This window comes from Oncorhynchus keta, chromosome 17, assembly GCF_023373465.1.
Source record: "Oncorhynchus keta strain PuntledgeMale-10-30-2019 chromosome 17, Oket_V2, whole genome shotgun sequence".
NCBI classification, from domain to species: Eukaryota; Metazoa; Chordata; class Actinopteri; order Salmoniformes; family Salmonidae; genus Oncorhynchus; species Oncorhynchus keta.
This window is the reverse complement of record NC_068437.1, coordinates 44,718,394-44,737,607: the sequence shown is the minus strand read 5'-3', so window position 1 is coordinate 44,737,607 and position 19,214 is coordinate 44,718,394. Positions and strand designations below refer to the sequence as shown.

At 44.7% G+C, this 19,214-nt stretch overlaps 1 protein-coding gene across 5 annotated transcripts in view; it reads right to left on the bottom strand.

Annotated features, from left to right (window-relative positions):
• The window catches only part of LOC118395903 (neuron navigator 2-like), a 91,879-nt gene that overhangs the window by 3,300 nt on the left and 69,365 nt on the right, over positions 1-19,214 (bottom strand). For all 5 annotated transcript variants that reach the window (XM_052466225.1, XM_035789979.2, XM_035789982.2 and 2 more), the window contains 16 exons: positions 17,934-18,008; positions 9,774-9,857; positions 9,547-9,670; positions 9,241-9,389; positions 5,666-5,841; positions 3,966-4,119; positions 3,609-3,759; positions 3,390-3,487; positions 3,190-3,285; positions 2,750-2,918; positions 2,296-2,531; positions 1,847-2,001; positions 1,657-1,728; positions 1,202-1,398; positions 840-958; positions 283-486 (listed from right to left, as the gene is read on the bottom strand). In XM_052466225.1, coding sequence (XP_052322185.1) covers positions 283-486; positions 840-958; positions 1,202-1,398; positions 1,657-1,728; positions 1,847-2,001; positions 2,296-2,531; positions 2,750-2,918; positions 3,190-3,285; positions 3,390-3,487; positions 3,609-3,759; positions 3,966-4,119; positions 5,666-5,841; positions 9,241-9,389; positions 9,547-9,670; positions 9,774-9,857; positions 17,934-18,008 — 2,259 coding nt within the window. The remainder of the gene's footprint in view (positions 1-282; positions 487-839; positions 959-1,201; positions 1,399-1,656; positions 1,729-1,846; positions 2,002-2,295; positions 2,532-2,749; positions 2,919-3,189; positions 3,286-3,389; positions 3,488-3,608; positions 3,760-3,965; positions 4,120-5,665; positions 5,842-9,240; positions 9,390-9,546; positions 9,671-9,773; positions 9,858-17,933; positions 18,009-19,214) is intronic.

Genomic DNA, 19,214 nt, shown 5'->3' with positions numbered 1-19,214 from the left:
GTCAGAGGTCAGATAGGTTGTCCCCTACATACAGACACCGATGCTAACCATAAAAGCATCAATAGGACAGTAGATAGTCTTTAAATGCACCTTAATGAAAGACTTTGATCTTGGATACAAACATCAAGTGAAACCTTTGTCCATACAGACCATCATCACATACAGGATTATTGTGTAATGTCATACCAAACAGACTTTCTTGAATATTTCCAAATCCAACTGATATTTGGGATGAAGATTGTCAGAAAGGCTAACACGAGGAAGGGATTATAATTCACTTACCAGGGGGTCTCCGTTAGTGTCTCCCTGGGGAAGCTGCTTTCTGGGACAGCCGTCTTTGGAGATGGAGTATCCATCGAATCCCACGTCCACTGGCCGGAGCTCCAGCAGCTGGGTCCATTCGTGCTGCAGGGGGCTGGCTGCCCAGGGATAGCTCTCCACCACCCACTGTGCTGGATCCTCCCATGTAGCTCTCCTCCCATACAGCTAGGAGACAGACAGGTCGACAGACAGACAGACGACTCGGTTAGAATCATGCTCGCTGATCAGTGATTTTCCTTAAAAACTACTCCTTCAAGGGTTTTTCTTTACATTTACTATTTTCTACATTGTAGAATAATAGTAAAGACATCAAAACTATGAAATAACACACATGGAATCATGTAGTAACCAAAAAAGTGTTAAAAAATATGTGTGTGTGTGGGGGGGCTTATTATATACATGCATGTATTGCATCTCTCTGTGTATGTGTGTTAGTTACTAACCACCATTCAAAGGCCTTGTTCTACCGCAAATGTGAATTGATGCCACATTTCCAGCGTTGTGTAATTTTAGAGTACCTGCAGCCCCTCTCGGACAGCCTCCAGCATGTAGGGAATGATGGAATAGTTCCACAGATCTGTGAACCACACTCTGGATCCCTCCACATCCATGGGGCAGGACAGGAAGAGGTGGGGCCCTGGGAGGAAGATAGAGAGACAAATGTCAACAAATGTCAACAAAACATATATTTTAATTCAATAGAACCTTCAATATGTTTTCTATATTGACACATTTCAAATAGACAATAGAAAAGCATGCATTCATTCAGGCACAGTTAAATATCTATTCATCCATCTCTTACGTCATAATGTAAAACAACTTGACCAGATAATGTCAGAAAAAAAAGAAAATAAAAAATTGGATTTTTAGTGGATCTTACCGATGGTGACGTCCGAGGAGCTGTGGGACTCCAGGAACCGGTTGAGGTGATGCCAGACAGTAGGGATCCACTCGATGATCCTCACCAGCTCAGCATTGCGCTGTCGGCTGCTGATCTCTGTCTCCATCAGCCTCCTCCTCAGGAACCGACCCAGGAAGCCCTTCACTGGCTCAGTATGGTTGGCACACAGCACCCACCTAGACAGGACACCCACACAGTAACCAGACAACAGTTTAGAGGATGATCAGTTACTGTTCAAATAGACCTCTATTCAGGGTTAGGCAGCGAACAGAGATATCAGTCCATCCATTTATAAATACTGCCCTCTTGTGGGGTCTACATGACAAGTCACACAAATACATTTTTACATTTCAGAATAGAGATGACATCATACCACATTAATTGTTTACTGAAAAAATACAGTCACATATAAGAAATGATAGGATATGATATACTTGAAGTTATGATGAAGCTGGAGGTTGGGAGTGGTCGATGTAGCCTGATTCATTGTTCCAATGATATAAGGACTGTGAAAAAACAAAGTAATTGAGGATTTAGGAGTGTCACACAAATACAAATGTTTTTATGTGTGTGTATATGTGTGTGTGGGTGTGGCTGTGCGTCTCTGTGTGTGTGTGTACTGACCAGCGGTGGTGCTTGCAGCTGAGCAGGCCATTGAAGACCTCTCCCAGGGAGCTGCTGCGGTGCAGGTTGTCCAGTATGACCACCAGGGGCATGGTCACCCCATGACTCATACTATTACACTTGTCAGCCAGGTTAGACAGGTACTGACACAGCTCCTGGACACCAGCAACAAACAGACTACAGAGTTTACCATTTCCACATTAACCACACAATGATTCCCCATACAGCCTCTAAAATACCACAGATACCTATATCAAACATGTTTTCCAATTACTGTATCCTCCAACAGTTCAAATGTAAGGAGGAATAAGCATTTCCATCCGGTAATGTCCTCTCTCTCATATAGCTATACTCATTAGGGTTAGATTCTGGCACCTCTGTTCTCATACAGAAAGTATCCCATGGTAAAGGTTATTCCTACATATGAGTCATGATAGTGTTTGACAGACCTTGCTTGACTTGTGGTCGACGTTGAACGTGGCAATGGTCCCATCGGTGACCTCTCTCCTCTCCCTCAGCACCATGTGTTCGGCCAACCGGCTGGCCAGGAAGCTCTTTCCAGTGCCGCTGGGGCCAGACAGGATGATCCTGCCGTGGTCATGCAGCTGGGACACGTAACGCTGCAGCAGGGGCTTGGGAATCAGTGTCTCGAATACCAGGCTGTCCTGGCTGTGCTCACACACACCTGCAGGCAGGTGGCAGCACAGAACACATATATGTTATAGGATATGTTCACTTTTTTTTATTATTCACTTAATTGTTTTGTTATTCACTGATCCAGACAGCTTTTAATTACAGGGCTCAGATTTACTTAAATAATGACTACTATCAAAAACAACGGGAGTGATAGGGGCATAGATCTCATTTTCTAAACTTTGCACAGAGGTCCATTCTTGCCCATACCTTTGAGGGAGACAGAGATGGTGTCACTATCTCCAACAAGGTATCCACAGGGCAGGAGTTCAGGGGTGTCAGCCCCACTGGTGCGATGGATGTCCCCGATGCTATAGCCCAGGACACAGTCTGAGTTTAGACCCAGCTGGCTGACTGGGTCCACATGGATGATGTACTCCTGCAGGACCAGGGACCAATCACAAATCAGATACAAGACAAGGGACCAATCACACATCAGCTACAAGAGCAGGGACCAATCACATCCTCAGATACAGGACCAGGGACCAATCACATTATCAGATACAAGACCTGGGACCAATGACATTATCAGATACAAGACCAGGGACCAATCAAATAATCAGATACAGGAACAGGGACCAATCACACATCAAATACAGGTGTATACTAGTCACTCCTCTACCAAGAGTTTTTAATGCCTGTTGATTTACCTTGAAGAGACGTCTGACCACCCCATCAAGCACATCCCACTTAGTTTTCCCACTGACACCAATGCAACCAATCAGGAAATTACGAGGTCTACGGTCCTATAAAATAAGATACGATATTAAGGACAAATATGGGCACAGTCATACACTATTTGGTAGCCATTGTATTTTTTTGTGAGTTGGAAATGTAAGAAGTTTGGTACCTCTTTCCACTTGGTGTCCTCATCCAGAGTTACGACTACCTTGACGTGTTGTCCTTCTTTCCGTGAGCTACTGTCCCCGCTGTCCTCCAACAGCATGTCTACAGAGACAGGGACATAGATGTTGACTACTGCAAACCGGACTACAAACAATCACACACACATACAGAGACTAAAACGTGCACGCACGCACGCTTCGATCACTTACACACTCAATCTTACCGAGGCTGGTGGACTCTGTTAGGGCGAGGCCGTGCTTTGACTGGCCCGCTGAGGGTGAGGCCACTAAGGCCTGTGAGGCTGCTCTGCTGCAGCTGCCCTGACTCTCCATCTTCAGACAGTCGTTCTCGGTCTTCAGCCTCTCTATCTCGCCCTGAGGACAGGTTACAACACACCAGGTCAAACACAGCTCAAAGCATCTCACCACATTCTATTTGATGTGCTTTGTGGTGGCCAATGTTTGAGTGGTCATTTATAGGGTGTGGAGTTTTCCCCAGGTCACAAGGTCAGGGAAACCTCCAGGCCCTCATCATGTCCTATGTCATTGGTCATATGTGGTTACGTTATGGTCACCCTCACCTGCATGCGGTTCATGGACTCCCTGAGCTGGTCCAGCTGGTGGGCGGAGCTGAGGGCCTCCAGGCGTATGTCAGTCAGCTTCATCTCCTTGTCTCGGAGCTCACTGCGGAGCCCCATCACCTTCTCCGCCTCGCTGTCTGTGTACTCTGAGATCCTGCAGACAAGACATAGACAGTCTGGTCAGTTCAGGGTTATACAGAAGGCCAGTCCTCAAGAGCACATCCCCAGAAAATCCCATGAAGCACATTCTCTTGCAGACAATTATCAGACAATTATGCTTTTCATACAGTGATCAAAAGCTCAGTAACATGCTATACAAGTACATGTTTTGTCACTGCCACGAAATATTGTTTCTTATTCCAAGTTAATCCAGAGGCACTGAATCACTGTTGTAGATAGGGGTCCAGGCAATCACGCAATAGTAAACAGGACAAGATGAAGGTCCTGTGAAGGATGTGTGATTGGCTCCTTCATTCTAGTTTCAATAGCACAACAGGCATGAGTGATGAAGTTGAGATGAATTGGTAGGATAATCACTTGGTGCATCAAGGCCATTTGTTAGGAAAATCTATCATCAGAATTGATCATAAAGTGAATGGTGGTTTACAGACGTTATTCACACTCTATTACTGAGCCAGAGACCTAGTCCTCAACACCCCAGTTCTACCACCCCGGCCACGCCCACTAACAGGCAGGGGAGAGAGAATGGGGCTAGAGAAACACAGACAGACGGACAAGAGAGGGACAGATTCAATACAAACATCCAACTAGGGACTAAAACAATGAGGCCATGCAGTCTCTAATTATCACACACAGCTATGCATGTGGTACTGGTATTTAAAAAAAATGTGTTTTTAATTTGACCTTTATTTTACTAGGCAAGTCAGTTAAGAACAAATTCTTATTTTCAATGACAGCCTAGGAACAGTGGGTTAACTGCCTGTTCAGGGGCAGAACGACAGATTTGTACCTTGTCAGCTCGGGGATTCGAACTTGCAACCTTTTCGGTTACGAGTCCAACACTCTAACCACTACCCTGCCGCCTCTATATAGGGGTTACTGGTGTATATGGGTTACTGGTGTATATGGGGAACTGGTGTATAGTGGGTACTGGTGTATAGTGGGTACTGGTGTATATGGGGTGCTGGTGTATATGGGGTGCTGGTGTATATGGGGTGCTGGTGTATATGGGGTGCTGGTGTATATGGGGTGCTGGTGTATAGGGGTAACTGGTGTATAGGGGTAACTGGTGTATATGGGGTGCTGGTGTATATGGGGTGCTGGTGTATATGGGGTGCTGGTGTATATGGGGAGCTGGTGTATATGGGGAGCTGGTGTATATGGGGAGCTGGTGTATATGGGGTACTGGCGTATATGGGGTACTGGCGTATATGGGGTACTGGCGTATATGGGGTACTGGCGTATATGGGGTACTGGTGTATATATATATACTGTACATATAAACTTCTATAGTATATATACACCTGTTAAGATATTTGTATCAGACACAATGGGAGTCAGTTGTAATCATTAATATGGTCATGTAATCCTTCCGACCCCTGAGTTGACTTCCAACCCCTGAGTTGACTCCCGACCCCTGAGTTGAGGGAACAGGGAGCTTCTATTATGATCCACTATCTCCTCCCAGTTATAAACAGGTGAGCGTCTAATGGTCTATTGGTCTGGGCCCAGGTACTCACAAAGAGTTGGAGTGGGAGTTCTGGAGCATGGGTGTAGAGGTGGTGGAGCAGTTATATGCTGTTAGCTTGGGGGAGGAGGGCAGGGAACAGTCGGTCATCTCCTCAATGTCTGAGTGGGAGGACGCAGACTTGGGCGACTTCTTCTTCCCAAATGCCTGCTTGAAGGAGCTCCGCAGCTGCAGCCGGGGACAGGGGGAGGAACAGGGAGCAGGGAAGAAAAGAGAGAGACCTGAGTACATAGTGAAACACACAGACACATCAGGGAGAACACAAAGCATTTATAAACTTCTACTCTTTCACCATCTCCAACTGAACAAGCAATAATATTTTTTGGAAAGAGTGTGTGATCTTACCTCATAAACCTGCCACACCATAGGAGAGCACAAGAGGGAAAAAACAAGACAAAACAGCATGCTGATCATAGACAGCTTCAACGTTTAGCTCACTTAAATAATCCAAGACCTTGTACAGGTGTTAGGAACAGAGACTAGGCTGTTCACAAGGTAGCTCACTAAAGATACTGAATGCAAACAAACAACTCACAGCTACACACAGGGAATGAACACCAGGCTATTAGAGAGAATAAGATATCACTTTGACAACTTCTCACTAATTGACATGACTACTCAATCACTAAAAGGCAGATTTAGATATTTAAACTCAGGAGCCGTCTCCCCCCTTGTGGTCAAATAGTCACTTACTCCACGGTTGTACTTCTAACCTATACATAGCTACAGATGTCCTATCTTAATTGGATCACACTGTTGTTGCAGATCATTTTCATTTAAACAGGTTAAACAGGATTATAATGTTTGTCATTTTCACTTGAAAATATCAGACTTGATTTATTTTAACAAAAAATATAACAACCCCTATAAAAATGTCCATTAATTATAATCCACATAATATTTCACCTTTCCTGTTGCTGCAGGATTATTTTACTGCTGTGAGAAACTGGTCGAATTAAGATAGTACATCTGTACAAGTATCATCACTGTGGACAGTTTGCATACATAGTCATCTATCACCTTCCCTCCAACACACGCAACAGCATTATTATATCAGGACAAAAGAACACACAGATATTTTAATTTGACTTCATAGGTTACAGGCCATGTTGAACCAGAATATACACACATCTGCCTTTTCTACAGGTAAAAAAATGTACATTGACCTAAGCTTGTATCTAACTATAACAGACTACAGACTAAACCTTATTGTAGCAACGTACAGTTTGTTTGCGGTTTTTCATATGCAATAAGAGAACGGCTCACAAAACTCCACTCACAGTCTAGTTTCTAGAGGAGCTCCCTAAGTGTAATAAGCATATTCACCTTTGCTCCTGCACAAGGAGGCTGAGACAATCAGGAGGATTGGAGGAAAGGTCAAAAACACATTACAGATTAGACAAACAGACACACACAGAGCAACAGACAGACAGTTAGCTAGTCAGTCAGCCAGCGACACACAGAGCGACACACAGAGCGACAGACACACACAGAGCGACAGACAGAGTGACAGACACACACAGAGCGACAGACAGAGCGTCAGACACACACAGAGCGACAGACAGAGCGTCAGACACACACAGAGCGACAGACAGAGAGCGTCAGACACACACAGATCGACAGACAGACAGACAGACAGACACACACAGAGCAGACAGACAGACAGACAGACACACACAGATCGACAGACAGACAGACAGACACACACAGAGCGACAGACAGACAGACAGACAGACACACACAGAGCGACAGACAGACAGACAGACACACACAGAGCGACAGACAGAAAGACAGACACACACAGAGCGACAGACAGAGCGTCAGACACACACAGAGCGACAGACAGACAGACAGACAGACACACACAGAGCGACAGACAGAGCGTCAGACACACACAGAGCGACAGACAGAGCGACAGACACACACAGATCGACAGACAGACAGACAGACACACAGACAGACAGACACACACAGAGCAGACAGACAGACAGACAGACAGACACACACAGAGCGACAGACAGAGACAGACAGACAGACAGACACACACACACAGAGCGACAGACAGAGACAGACACACACAGAGCGACAGACACAGACAGACACAGAGCGACAGACAGACAGACAGACAGACAGACAGACACACACAGAGCGACAGACAGACAGACAGACACGACAGACAGAGCGACAGACAGACAGACAGAGCGTCAGACACACACAGAGCGACAGACAGAGAGCAGATCGACAGACAGACAGACACACACAGAGCGACAGACAGACAGACAGACAGACAGACAGACAGACACACACAGAGCGACAGACAGACAGACAGACACACACAGAGCGACAGACAGACAGACAGACACACACAGAGCGACAGACAGAGACAGACACACACAGAGCGACAGACAGACGTCAGACACACACAGAGCGACAGACAGACAGACAGACACACACAGAGCGACAGACACACACAGACAGACAGACAGACAGACAGACAGACACACACAGAGCGACAGACAGAGCGACAGACACACACAGAGCGACAGAGCGACAGACAGACAGACAGAGCGACAGACAGAGACAGACACACACAGAGCGACAGACAGACAGACACACACAGAGCGACAGACAGAGCGACAGACACACACAGAGCGACAGACAGAGCGTCAGACACACACAGAGCGACAGACAGACAGAGACAGACACACACAGAGCGACAGACAGACAGACAGACACACACAGAGCGACAGACAGAGCGTCAGACACACACAGAGCGACAGACAGAGACACACAGAGCGACAGACACACACAGAGCGACAGACAGAGCGTCAGACACACACAGAGCGACAGACAGAGCGACAGACACACACAGAGCGACAGACAGACAGAGCGACACACACAGAGCGACAGACACACACAGAGCGACAGACAGACAGACAGACACACACAGATCGACAGACAGACAGACACACACAGAGCGACAGACAGAGCGTCAGACACACACACAGATCGACAGACAGACAGACAGACACACACAGAGCGACAGACAGACAGACACACAGAGCGACAGACAGAGCAGACAGACACACAGAGCGACAGACAGACAGACACACACAGAGCGACAGACAGACAGACAGACAGACAGACAGACACAGACACACACAGAGCGACAGACAGAGAGACAGACACACACAGAGCGACAGACAGAGCGTCAGACACACACAGAGCGACAGACAGACAGACACACACAGAGCGACAGACAAACAGACACACACAGATCGACAGACAGACAGACACACACAGAGCGACAGACAAACAGACACACACAGAGCGACAGACAGACAGACAGACACACACAGAGCGACAGACAGACAGACACAGAGCGACAGACAGAAAGAGACACACACAGAGCGACAGACAGACAGACAGACAGACACACACACAGAGCGACAGACAGACAGACAGACACACAGAGCGACAGACAGAGCGACAGACAGAGCGACAGAGCGACAGACAGAGCGACAGACAGACAGAGACAGACAGACAGACAGACAGTGGAGGACCTACCCAGTTCTTCTTCTTCTTGGAGTCCAGCTCCTGGTTGCTGCCCACACTGGAGTGGCTGGTGGCGCTTGTGATGCTGGACACACTGTCAGATGAGTGCTGTCTGTGGATACGCAGGTCCAGGTGAGACTGGGAGCTCTCATTGGCTGAAGCTATGGAATACACAAGAAAGTGACTGGGTTAGACAGGGACTAGATGATGACATAGAATTGGAATCCATTCAGATTCTGAGTCAGATGCTTTTCTCACTAGGCAATAACCATCCATCCTTGTTGTGTTTCCATGGTGATGTGGGAGGTAACTTCTCACCTGACCTATCACCGTTGCAGGAGGTCTCTGGGAGATTGATGTCACCGTTGATGGCTGCCTGGACTGCGGTATTCTGCTTCTTCAGGTGTTCTATGGTCTTCCTCAGCTCGTTTAGCTCAGAGTCCTACAACACAACAACACGATAAAACAACACAATTAGCTCCACCATCCATCCAAGGAAGGACAGACTTATTTGTAAGGAAACAGACCACAGCCCCAGTCCATACCTTCTGCTCAGCCGTGGTGGTAAGTCCCTGCAGTCGGATGGTCATGTTCCCCAAGCTCTGCTCAAATGCTGCTACCAGGTGAGCCTGAAGACATACACACAACAGTTCACATTTAGTGATCCATGTATGAGGAAAGTAAGCAAATTGACCTGCTGACAATGTCATTTGTAATCCCATCTCAAGGCTGTGAAAATGGCAACAAACTGCCACTTTCGGAAAAGGTCTTACTCATAAGAACACACCCATGTACGTTTCATGACATGCATACACAGAGCCAAAACAAAACATACACAGGTGATAATGGCTTCTATGACATGGTGTACCGAGTATTTTGAGTAAGAATGACAGGTCAGAACATGTTGGAAATGGATCAATGCTGATGTAAATGGTGATGGGGCATGCTCTGACGGCTAGCTAGCTACAATAGCTGTCTGGGAAGGGTTCCATGTTTTAGCAGCCTGGTAGAGATCAACATGAGGCCAACACAAGTCCTAACACACTCTAGCTAGCTCTCAGCTGCCTTAGTGAAACCAGAGACCTGCTATCTTCTCACAGCCACAGATGAGCACATGGGGACAAAGGAAAAAGAGTAATACAGTTAGGATGTTTTCATCTCATATGCAGAGTAAAAATAATCACCAGTATATGTTATATTTTGTAGAGATACAAGTATGGTAGAAACATGCTGCTAAAATTCATGCTCGTTATCAAATTACACAGTTGGAAATATGATGAAGATGTACAAAGAGATTGTAGACTCGCTCAGTATGCCGTCTGTTTGGCTATAATAAACATCCAAAGAAACCAACTCAAATGCATGAAATCAATGGACGGCTTGTGTTTTAGAAGATAAATGCAAACATTGCACACCGCAGGTGTTTGGATTTCAAAAGGTTGGTTTCAGATATGACACATTACTTTATGCATTGATGTTGTTGATATGCTTTACAAATAAAAACAATCTGAGCAATTGATTTACATTCCACTGAAAAACCAAAGCATTATCAACTTTTGAAATCAAACCTGAAATCAAATATGAAGTTCCTGGTGTTAGATAACTAACAGCTTTCCAGCCAAAACAAAAGCAGAACATCAAGATAAAGGCAACAGAGACGAGTGTGTCCTCTGATAAAACATATCTAGGACAGACACACTGAACTCCAACCTCAAGTTACAGCCCACAACGTAGCCATATTATTCCCTGTACTGCAAGCCAGAGGTGCCAGTCAGATCCCACCTCAGTGAGGCCCTGCTGTGTGTTGCTGTCCCCCTGGTGGTGCCTCAGCATGGGCTGCAGCAGGCATCTGGCCCTCTCTCTGGCTGCCTCCTTCCCCAGGGACGGGTAATGGTTCAGGGAATACCACGCCACCGGGCTGCCGGCCCTGGGACTTCTCGCTGACATGGTTAAAGCTCCTCAGCTCAAGGTGATCCAGCCTTTGATAAAGTATGAGTCCAATAGCAGACAGACGCTGAAGACTGATAGCTTCTGATCATCACACAGAGGTATGAGTAAACACGTCCTGATTCCTTTCACAGCCCAGAGCCCGTTCTCCACGGAACATAAGCTGAAGGCAGAAGAGAATGCGGAGAACAGATCTGGAGGGCTTCCATCAGACAGAGGCGCTGGTGTTGGGGCATGTGGCTGGCTGACAACTCCACTATCAAGCTGCACAGATTAGCTCCAGGAGTATAGACGGGTTGGTTGTTAAGCAACAAAACTGACGTGTGTGCAACTATGGGGCAAAACAGACAGGGTTGGCTTAGATTGTTGACAACATGTAAACTACAGTACGTTCGGAAAGTACAAAGACCCCTGGACTTTTCCCACATTTTGTTACGTTACAGCTTTATTCTAAAATTGATTAAATCGCCCCCCCACTCAATTTATACACAATATTCTATAATGACAAAGCAAAAACTGTTTTTTAGAAGTTTTTGCAAAAAAAAAAAAAAAAAACGCGGAAATATCACATGTACATAAGTATTCAGACCATTTGCTCAGTACTTCATTGAAGCACCATTGGCAGCGATTACAGCCTCGAGTCTTCTTGGGTATTATGCTACAAGCTTTGCACACCGGTATTTGGGGAGTTTCTCCCATTCTTTTCTGTAGATCCTCCCAAGCTCCGCAAGGTTGGATGGGGATAATATAATAATAATAATAATAATAATAATATATGCCATTTAGCTGACGCTTTTATCCAAAGCGACTTACAGTCATGTGTGCATACATTCTACGTATGGGTGGTCCCGGGAATCGAACCCACTACCCTGGCGTTACAAGCGCCATGCTCTACCGACTGAGCCACAGAAGGGAGTGTCGCTGCACAGATATTTTCAGGTCTCTCCAGAGATGTTCGATTGGATTCAAGTCTGGGCTCTGGCTGGGCCACTCAAGGATATTCAGAGACTTGTCCTGAAGCCACTCCTGCGTTGTCTTGGCTGGGTGCTTAGGGTCGTTGTCTTGTTGGAAGGTGAACCTTCGCCCCAGTCTGAGGTCCTGAGCAGGTTTTCATCAAGGATCTCTGTACTTTGCTCCGTTCATCTTTCCCTCGATCTTGACTAGTCTCCCAGTTCATGCCGCTGAAAAATATCCCCACAGCATGATACTGCCACCACCATGCTTCACATTAGGGATGGTGCCAGATTTCCTCCAGACGTGACGCTTAGCATTCAGGCTAAATAGTTCAATCTTGGTTTCATCAGACTAGAGAATCTTGTTTCTCATGGTCTGGGAGTCCTTTAGGTGCCTTCTGGCAAACTGCAGGTGGGCTGTCATGTGCCTATTAATGAGGAGTGGCTTCCGTCTGGCCACTCTAAGGCCTGATTGGTGGAGTGCTGCGGAGATGATTGTCCTTCTGGAAGGTTCTCCCATCTCCACAGAGGAACTCTGGAGCTCTGTCAGAGTGACCATTGGGTTCTTGGTCACCTCCCTGCCCAAGGCCCTTCTTCCTTGATTGCTCAGTTTGGCCAGGCGGCCAGTGCTAGGAAGAGTCTAGGTGGTTCCAAACTTCTTCCATTTAAGAATGATGGAGGCCATTGTGTTCTTGGGGACCTTCAATGCTGCAGATATTTTTTGTTACCCTTCCCCAGATCTGTGCCCCGACACAATCCTATCTTGGAGCTCTACGGACAATTTCTTCGACCTCATGGCTTAGTTTTTGCTCTGACATGCATGGTCAACTGTGGGACCTTATATAGACAGGTGTGAGCCTTTCCAAATCATGCCCAATCAATTGAATTTACCACAGGTGGACTCCAATCAATTTGTAGAAACATCTCAAGGATGATTAATGGAAACAGGATGCACCTGAGCTCAATTTCGAGTCTCATAGCAAAGGGTCTGAATACTTACGTAAATAAGGTATTTTTAATTGCAAAAATGTTTAAAAACCAGTTTTCACTTTGTCATTTTGGGGTATTGTGTGTAGATTGATAAAAAAAATACATATTTCATCAATTTTAGAATAAGGTTGTAACGTAACAAAATGTGGAAAAAGTTAAGTGGTCTGAATACTTTCTGAATGCATTGTAAATGTAATCTCCAAATGTTTATTGAAAACATACTGTAAATACATTTGCAGAATGAGCACTTGTCTCTCAAATACATTGTTAGAGTTGTTGGTTAGCTAGCTTGCAATGTTTTTGACATATTAGCATGATATCACTCAAAACACCTCAAAACAAGACATGGTATGGATAAGAAGATAAAACTAGCTAAAACAAGACATGGTATGGATAAGAAGATAAAACTAGCTAAAACAAGACATGGTATGGATAAGAAGATAAAACTAGCTAAAACAAGACATGGTATGGATGAGAAGATAAAACTAGCTAAAACAAGACATGGTATGGATAAGAAGATAAAACTAGCTAAAACAAGACATGGTATGGATAAGAAGATAAAACAAGACATGGTATGGATAAGAAGATAAAACTAGCTAAAACAAGACATGGTATGGATGAGAAGATAAAACTAGCTAAAACTAGCTAAAACAAGACATGGTATGGATGAGAAGATAAAACTAGCTAAAACAAGACATGGTATGGATAAGAAGATAAAACTAGCTAAAACAAGACATGGTATGGATGAGAAGATAAAACAAGACATGGTATGGATAAGAAGATAAAACTAGCTAAAACAAGACATGGTATGGATAAGAAGATAAAACTAGCTAAAACAAGACATGGTATGGATAAGAAGATAAAACTAGCTAAAACAAGACATGGTATGGATAAGAAGATAAAACAAGACATGGTATGGATAAGAAGATAAAACTAGCTAAAACAAGACATGGTATGGATGAGAAGATAAAACTAGCTAAAACAAGACATGGTATGGATGAGAAGATAAAACTAGCTAAAACAAGACATGGTATGGATAAGAAGATAAAACTAGCTAAAACAAGACATGGTATGGATGAGAAGATAAAACTAGCTAAAACAAGACATGGTATGGATGAGAAGATAAAACTAGCTAAAACAAGACATGGTATGGATGAGAAGATAAAACTAGCTAAAACAAGACATGGTATGGATGAAAAGATAAAACTAGCTAAAACAAGACATGGTATGGATGAGAAGATAAAACTAGCTAAAACAAGACATGGTATGGATGAGAAGATAAAACTAGCTAAAACAAGACATGGTATGGATGAGAAGATAAAACTAGCTAAAACAAGACATGGTATGGATGAGAAGATAAAACTAGCTAAAACAAGACATGGTATGGATGAGAAGATAAAACTAGCTAAAACAAGACATGGTATGGATGAGAAGATAAAACTAGCTAAAACAAGACATGGTATGGATAAGAAGATAAAACTAGCTAAAACAAGACATGGTATGGATGAGAAGATAAAACTAGCTAAAACAAGACATGGTATGGATGAGAAGATAAAACTAGCTAAAACAAGACATGGTATGGATAAGAAGATAAAACTAGCTAAAACAAGACATGGTATGGATGAGAAGATAAAACTAGCTAAAACAAGACATGGTATGGATGAGAAGATAAAACTAGCTAAAACAAGACATGGTATGGATAAGAAGATAAAACTAGCTAAAACAAGACATGGTATGGATAAGAAGATAAAACTAGCTAAAACAAGACATGGTATGGATAAGAAGATAAAACTAGCTAAAACAAGACATGGTATGGATGAGAAGATAAAACTAGCTAAAACAAGACATGGTATGGATGAGAAGATAAAACTAGCTAAAACAAGACATGGTATGGATGAGAAGATAAAACTAGCTAAAACAAGACATGGTATGGATGAGAAGATAAAACTAGCTAAAACAAGACATGGTATGGATGAGAAGATAAAACTAGCTAAAACAAGACATGGTATGGATGAGAAGATAAAACGAACTAAAACAAGACATGGTATGGATGAGAAGATAAAACTAGCTAAAACAAGACATGGTATGGATGAGAAGATAAAACTAGCTAAAACAAGACATGGTATGGATGAGAAGATAAAACTAGCTAAAACAAGACATGGTATGGATGAGAAGATAAAACTAGCTAAAACAAGACATGGTATGGATGAGAAGATAAAACTAGCTAAAACAAGACATGGTATGGATGAGAAGATAAAACTAGCTAAAACAAGACATGGTATGGATGAGAAGATAAAACTAGCTAAAACAAGAAATGGTATGGATGAGAAGATAAAACTAGCTAAAACAAGACATGGTATGGATGAGAAGATAAAACTAGCTAAAACAAGACATGGTATGGATGAGAAGATAAAACTAGCTAAAACAAGACATGGTATGGATGAGAAGATAAAACTAGCTAAAACAAGCCACCTACGATTCCCCACATGGCGGCTTCTTGTCATTTTTGCTAGCTATCTGACCGTTCATAATTAAACAATGCACACCTTTCGGCTACATCAATGTATTTTTGTGACGTTGTCAGCCAAACCATCTATTCTCGGTAAGTCAGCCAGTCAGTCATTCAGTCAGTCAGGTCCTAGTGCAGGTCTGTCTCGTAGGGCCGTTAGGGTCAGGCCATACTCTAGCAGCCTAATATGAGTGCTCTTACATGGGGCTACAGCCTTCATACTCCACACCAAGTCTCTACAGCTGCAGGAACCTCCAACCTGCTTTGTTGTGAAATCTCTGTTGTGAGATCACATGACCAGTGTGGATGCGGGCCAGAGGATGCACCATTTCATTAGGTCGTTACTGCTGGGCCATTGTGTTTGTTTGCATTCAGAGAGCAGATAGAGAAGATATGGGGTTCAATGCTTCCCACACCATTCCACAGTGTCATGTTCAATGCTTCCCCTCTCAGACCATTCCACAGTGTCATGTTCAATGCTTCCCCTCTCAGACCATTCCACAGTGTCATGTTCAATGCTTCCCCTCTCAGACCATTCCACAGTGTCATGTTCAATGCTTCCCCTCTCAGACCATTCCACAGTGTCATGTTCAATGCTTCCCCTCTCAGACCATTCCACAGTGTCATGTTCAATGCTTCCCCTCTCAGACCATTCCACAGTGTCATGTTCAATGCTTCCCCTCTCAGACCATTCCACAGTGTCATGTTCAATGCTTCCCCTCTCAGACCATTCCACAGTGTCCTGTTCAATGCTTCCCCTCTCAGACCATTCCACAGTGTCATGTTCAATGCTTCCCCTCTCAGACCATTCCACAGTGTCATGTTCAATGCTTCCCCTCTCAGACCATTCCACAGTGTCATGTTCAATGCTTCCCCTCTCAGACCATTCCACAGTGTCATGTTCAATGCTTCCCCTCTCAGACCATTCCACAGTGTCATGTTCAATGCTTCCCCTCTCAGACCATTCCACAGTGTCATGTTCAATGCTTCCCCTCTCAGACCATTCCAGTGTCATGTTCAATGCTTCCCCTCTCAGACCATTCCACAGTGTCCTGTTCAATGCTTCCCCTCTCAGACCATTCCACTGTGTCCTGTTCAATGCTTCCCCTCTCAGACCATTCCAGTGTCATGTTCAATGCTTCCCCTCTCAGACCATTCCACAGTGTCCTGTTCAATGCTTCCCCTCTCAGACCATTCCACTGTGTCCTGTTCAATGCTTCCCCTCTCAGACCATTCCACAGTGTCATGTTCAATGCTTCCCCTCTCAGACCATTCCACAGTGTCCTGTTCAATGCTTCCCCTCTCAGACCATTCCACTGTGTCATGTTCAATGCTTCCCCTCTCAGACCATTACACAGTGTCCTGTTCAATGCTTCCCCTCTCAGACCATTCCACAGTGTCATGTTCAATGCTTCCCCTCTCAGACCATTCCACAGTGTCATGTTCAATGCTTCCCCTCTCAGACCATTCCACAGTGTCATGTTCAATGTTTCCCCTCTCAGACAATTCCACAGTGTCCTGTTCAATGCTTCCCCTCTCAGACCATTCCACTGTGTCATGTTCAATGCTTCCCCTCTCAGACCATTCCACTGTGTCATGTTCAATGCTTCCCCTCTCAGACCATTCCACTGTGTCATGTTCAATGCTTCCCCTCTCAGACCATTACACAGTGTCCTGTTCAATGCTTCCCCTCTCAGACCATTACACAGTGTCCTGTTCAATGCTTCCCCTCTCAGACCATTCCACAGTGTCATGTTCAATGTTTCCCCTCTCAGACAATTCCACAGTGTCATGTTCAATGCTTCCCCACTCAGACCATTCCACAGTGTCCTGTTCAATGCTTCCCCTCTCAGACCATTCCACTGTGTCATGTTCAATGCTTCCCCTCTCAGACCATTCCACTGTGTCATGTTCAATGCTTCCCCTCTCAGACCATTACACAGTGTCCTGTTCAATGCTTCCCCTCTCAGACCATTACACAGTGTCCTGTTCAATGCTTCCCCTCTCAGACCATTACACAGTGTCCCGTTCAATGCTTCCCCTCTCAGACCATTCCACAGTGTCATGTTCAATGCTTCCCCTCTCAGACCATTACACAGTGTCCTGTTCAATGCTTCCCCTCTCAGACCATTCCACTGTGTCATGTTCAATGCTTCCCCTCTCAGACCATTCCACAGTAATATGCAACATTAACACAAATTAGTTCCATTGAGCACAACCAAGACATTACATACAGTTTCTACCAGTGTAGCATAACAATGAGAACCACAGTGCACAGCATAGTAACCCTTTGCCATCGTACTTACATTAGCACTCATTTGAGTGGTCAGAGCAGACACCTTCTCTTGGGAGGCGTCCAGTTCTCTCCGCAGCTTACGAATCTGAGAACAGAAAAACAAGATCATGCTTGTCTACAGGAAATACGATACATACCATATATGATACAGTAGTATGTATTCCATTGAATATAACAGAATATTTTAAGTAAGAATGATAGGGATTTAGTTGCTCCTGGTGGGCAGCTGGGTCAGTTGGTACATGTTCAGCTGCTAACAAAGCCTTTGTATTACTCAAATAACTTCAGGGCTCATAAATGGTTATACCGCTATGGGGGACCCCAAACCCTCCAAAATAAAAGTAAATCAGATAGCAAAATGTGTAGAATTGCAGTAAATTAGCTTTAAAACAGCAACATTTCTCTCAGTCTCATGGCAAAATGTATAGAATAGCAGGACATTTGCTTTAAAATAGCAACATTTTATCTTAGCCTCATGAGAAAATGTGTAGAATAGCAAAACTGTACATTTTTCTCTCTGCACCATGGCAAAATGTGTTGAAATGCTGGGCCTTCCAGGTGGCGCAGTGGTCTAGGGTTTTTGCATCACAGTGCTAGCTGTGCCACCAGAGACCCTGGGTTCGCGCCCAGGCTCTGTCGCAGCCGGCCGCGACTGGGAGGTCCGTGGGGCGACGCACACGGACCCTCCGGGTTAGGGAGGGTTTGGCCGGTAGGGATATCCTTGTCTCATCGCGCACCAGCAACTCCTGTGGCGGGCCGGGCGCCAGGTGCACGGTGTTTCCTCCGACACATTGGTCCGGCTGGCTTCCGGGTTGGATGCGTGCTGTGTTAAGAAGGAGTGCGGCTTGGTTGGGTTGTGTTTCGGAGGACGCATGACTTTCGACCTTCGTCTCTCCCGAGCCCGTACGGGAGTTGTAGCGATGAGACAAGATAGTCACGAATAATAATACCACGAAATTGGGGAGGAAAAGTGGGTAAAAAAAAATATATATTTTTGAAAAAAAGTGTTGAAATGCAGTAAGTAAAACAAAAATTATATTAGGGGGTGGTGGGCCCTCATAGGTCAGTGCCCCAAATGCAGTAGTCCGGCCCTCGTAATGAGGTCACAGGTATGATGTATTATGTTACAAATCACAAATCAGCCTTTTTTTTTGTAACATATTACACCATACCTGTGACCTGGGCCGGACTACTGCATTTGGGGCACTGACCTATGAGGGCCCACCACCCCCTAATATAATTTTTGTTTTACTTACTGCATTTCAACACTTTTTTAAATATATTTTTTAAT